Raw genomic sequence first — 2,493 nt, 5'->3', positions numbered from 1 at the left:
TTTAAAGCAGATGCTAAATACTGTTTTAAATGAGACTAATGATTACTAAAAACTCATAGCAAAATTAATTTTACTTTAATTGTTCTACATGCCTCGGTAGAAACCCATACAAAATTCTCATTAACACTCTCAAATACATTGGCAAAATAAGCTAAATTATATTGTTTACTTATAGTTTTAACTTTTAAATTTGTTGCTAGTTTTTAATGTAATGTTTTAATGTAATTTAATGTTTTAACATAAATAAAAAGGTCAGAAATGGTTAACACTGTGAAGTGCTTAATTTTACTTTTCAGTAACACTTGAATAAAACATTTAGACATTCTTGCTTAAAAGTTTGGTTTTTGTATTGTATTTTAAAAATAAAACTCTATAGTTATTACACTTCTTCCAAATTATCATTATTATTCTTGACAATGCTTCTATTAAATATACTCTAAGAAGTTTTTATTTTAATTAAATGGCTTATACTTTCTGTATATTGCATCCTAAGTTCTCTGTAACCTCATAATTACAACATATAAAAGCAGCTTATTTGGAGTAAATAAAAATACACATTTTGTTACCTGAATTCTTGCTTTTGGAATATAACACCTCAAACTAGAATTAATGGTTTAATTGACCTTCCTAGTAGATACTAAAAAAATTAAAATCAGGAATAGGTATCTATAATACTTATCTAGATATCAGATACTTCTGATGTTTGGAAAATGGTATAAGAAATCCTTAAATAACCAGAGCATGAACTTTAAAACTCCATTTTATCTGATGTTCTTTGAGGCTACCCTCTTTGTTACAAAACAAAGAGAAGAGGAGTCACTATGGGGCAGTTTGTCAGAGACATGAAGGGAACTACCCAGGAGGCCCTGAAAGCATTCATTTCCTTCTTTTGTTTATACTGGAATATTGTGACCCATAGACAGATAGTTCTGGTTGATTGCCATGAATGTTATGGGAGAAAGATTCTGGAATGGTCGATGTATACAATACTTAGATTCCACAGGGATTCCCCCCACCAAAAAAAAAAGGGGCATAAATGCAGGAAGAAAAAAAAAATGGGATCAGGAAATGGACTTGCTCTCTCTACAATCCTGTCTCACTGACTGTCATTCTAATTCATACAACCAGGACAACACAAGAGATGTTGGTTGCTATAAAGAATTTTAATAATCACTATGCATCTTTTATTTATAGTTAACTCAAGATTTCCCTCAAGTAAAGGATTACTTAACAGTGGGAGTCCTAATCATGATTATCATAGCAGGCACTCATCTGAAGGACTACATGGTTATTGAGGTGGCTTAATCTACAGGGAAGGAAAACAAAGTGGAACTCATAATTTAATACAAATGGTCAAGGAAAAGAGAAAATGCCGCTAGAATAAACTAGATTCCTAATGCTTTCCAATTACAAAAATGGAAAACTATAATACTAACTTTTTAATTTATGGTTACCCAGGATAAAAAATAAAATTAAGTGCTAAGCATACAGCAATGGTGTGATCTTCAGAAACAGAGGATAAGAAAGATGCCAACTAGGTTTATTTTGAAAATTCAATAAAAAAAAATTTAAGAGAAGTTCATTAAAAGTATTACAGCGTTTAATTCCTATATCATGATACATTACAGTTAACTGAAACTAAGTCTATGTAACATGTGTTTTCATAAATGTTGCACATCAATTTTTTTAAAAACTGCATAACATTTTCTTGCTGGGTAGTATTTTAAGCAGATAAGCATCTTAATTTTAAAATTAATCTTCAATAGCTCTAAAGATTTAGTTTTAAAATTTCTCTGCTACTTAATCTCTATTAAAAAAAAAACCAAGGCTCTCTGTACTTCTCTATGTCACCTATACTAATGTTTCTAAAACTTCTGAGATCATGGATTACCTTGATAATCTAATCAGAATGATAATAGATGTGCGCTGTCTGAATGGTAGCCATTGGCCACATGTAACATAGCTATTTACATTGAAAATAATTAAAATTAAATAAAAATAAAAATTCAGTTCCTCAGTTACATTAGCCACATTTCAAATACCGAACAGCACATTTGTCTAGTGGCTACTATATGAGACAGCACAGAAACAGAACATTTCCATCATTTGCAGATAGTTCTGTTGGCACTGAATAGATTCTCTCTTGTGGAAAAAAAATGCAAATATGCATATAACATTGGAGGAGGATTGGGGCATGCCTAAACTCAGGACTTCCAGATTAAAACATCCCTTTAACTAAAGAGAATTTCCTTCTTCCATGCATTTATTTTTCTCAGACTATATTTGATCCAATTTGCATTTTCCCATGAGATTAAAATTCACTATACTTACCTGATCCTTCTGAGCTTTGAATTTTCCTTATCCTATCATCCCACCCTAAGATCTGAATGGCAATCTTTAAGACAACTTCCAGGAAAAAAATTGCTAAGAGCTTTTTAAGACAGCTTGGCACAGTTTTCTCAAAGATTTTAAAACCCTACTTACGAAAAGACT

At 30.9% G+C, this 2,493-nt stretch overlaps 1 protein-coding gene across 1 annotated transcript in view; it reads right to left on the bottom strand.

Annotated features, from left to right (window-relative positions):
- Nucleotides 1-2,493, bottom strand: part of MICU3 (mitochondrial calcium uptake family, member 3) — a 135,029-nt gene that overhangs the window by 93,242 nt on the left and 39,294 nt on the right. The window contains exon 4 of the mRNA XM_012662901.1: nucleotides 2,332-2,395. Coding sequence (XP_012518355.1) covers nucleotides 2,332-2,395 — 64 coding nt within the window. The remainder of the gene's footprint in view (nucleotides 1-2,331; nucleotides 2,396-2,493) is intronic.

Source organism: Propithecus coquereli, unplaced genomic scaffold (genome assembly GCF_000956105.1).
Source record: "Propithecus coquereli isolate 6110/MARCELLA unplaced genomic scaffold, Pcoq_1.0 Scaffold79, whole genome shotgun sequence".
NCBI classification, from domain to species: Eukaryota; Metazoa; Chordata; class Mammalia; order Primates; family Indriidae; genus Propithecus; species Propithecus coquereli.
Note: the sequence above shows the minus strand (reverse complement) of the source record. Positions and strands in the feature narration are given on the sequence as shown.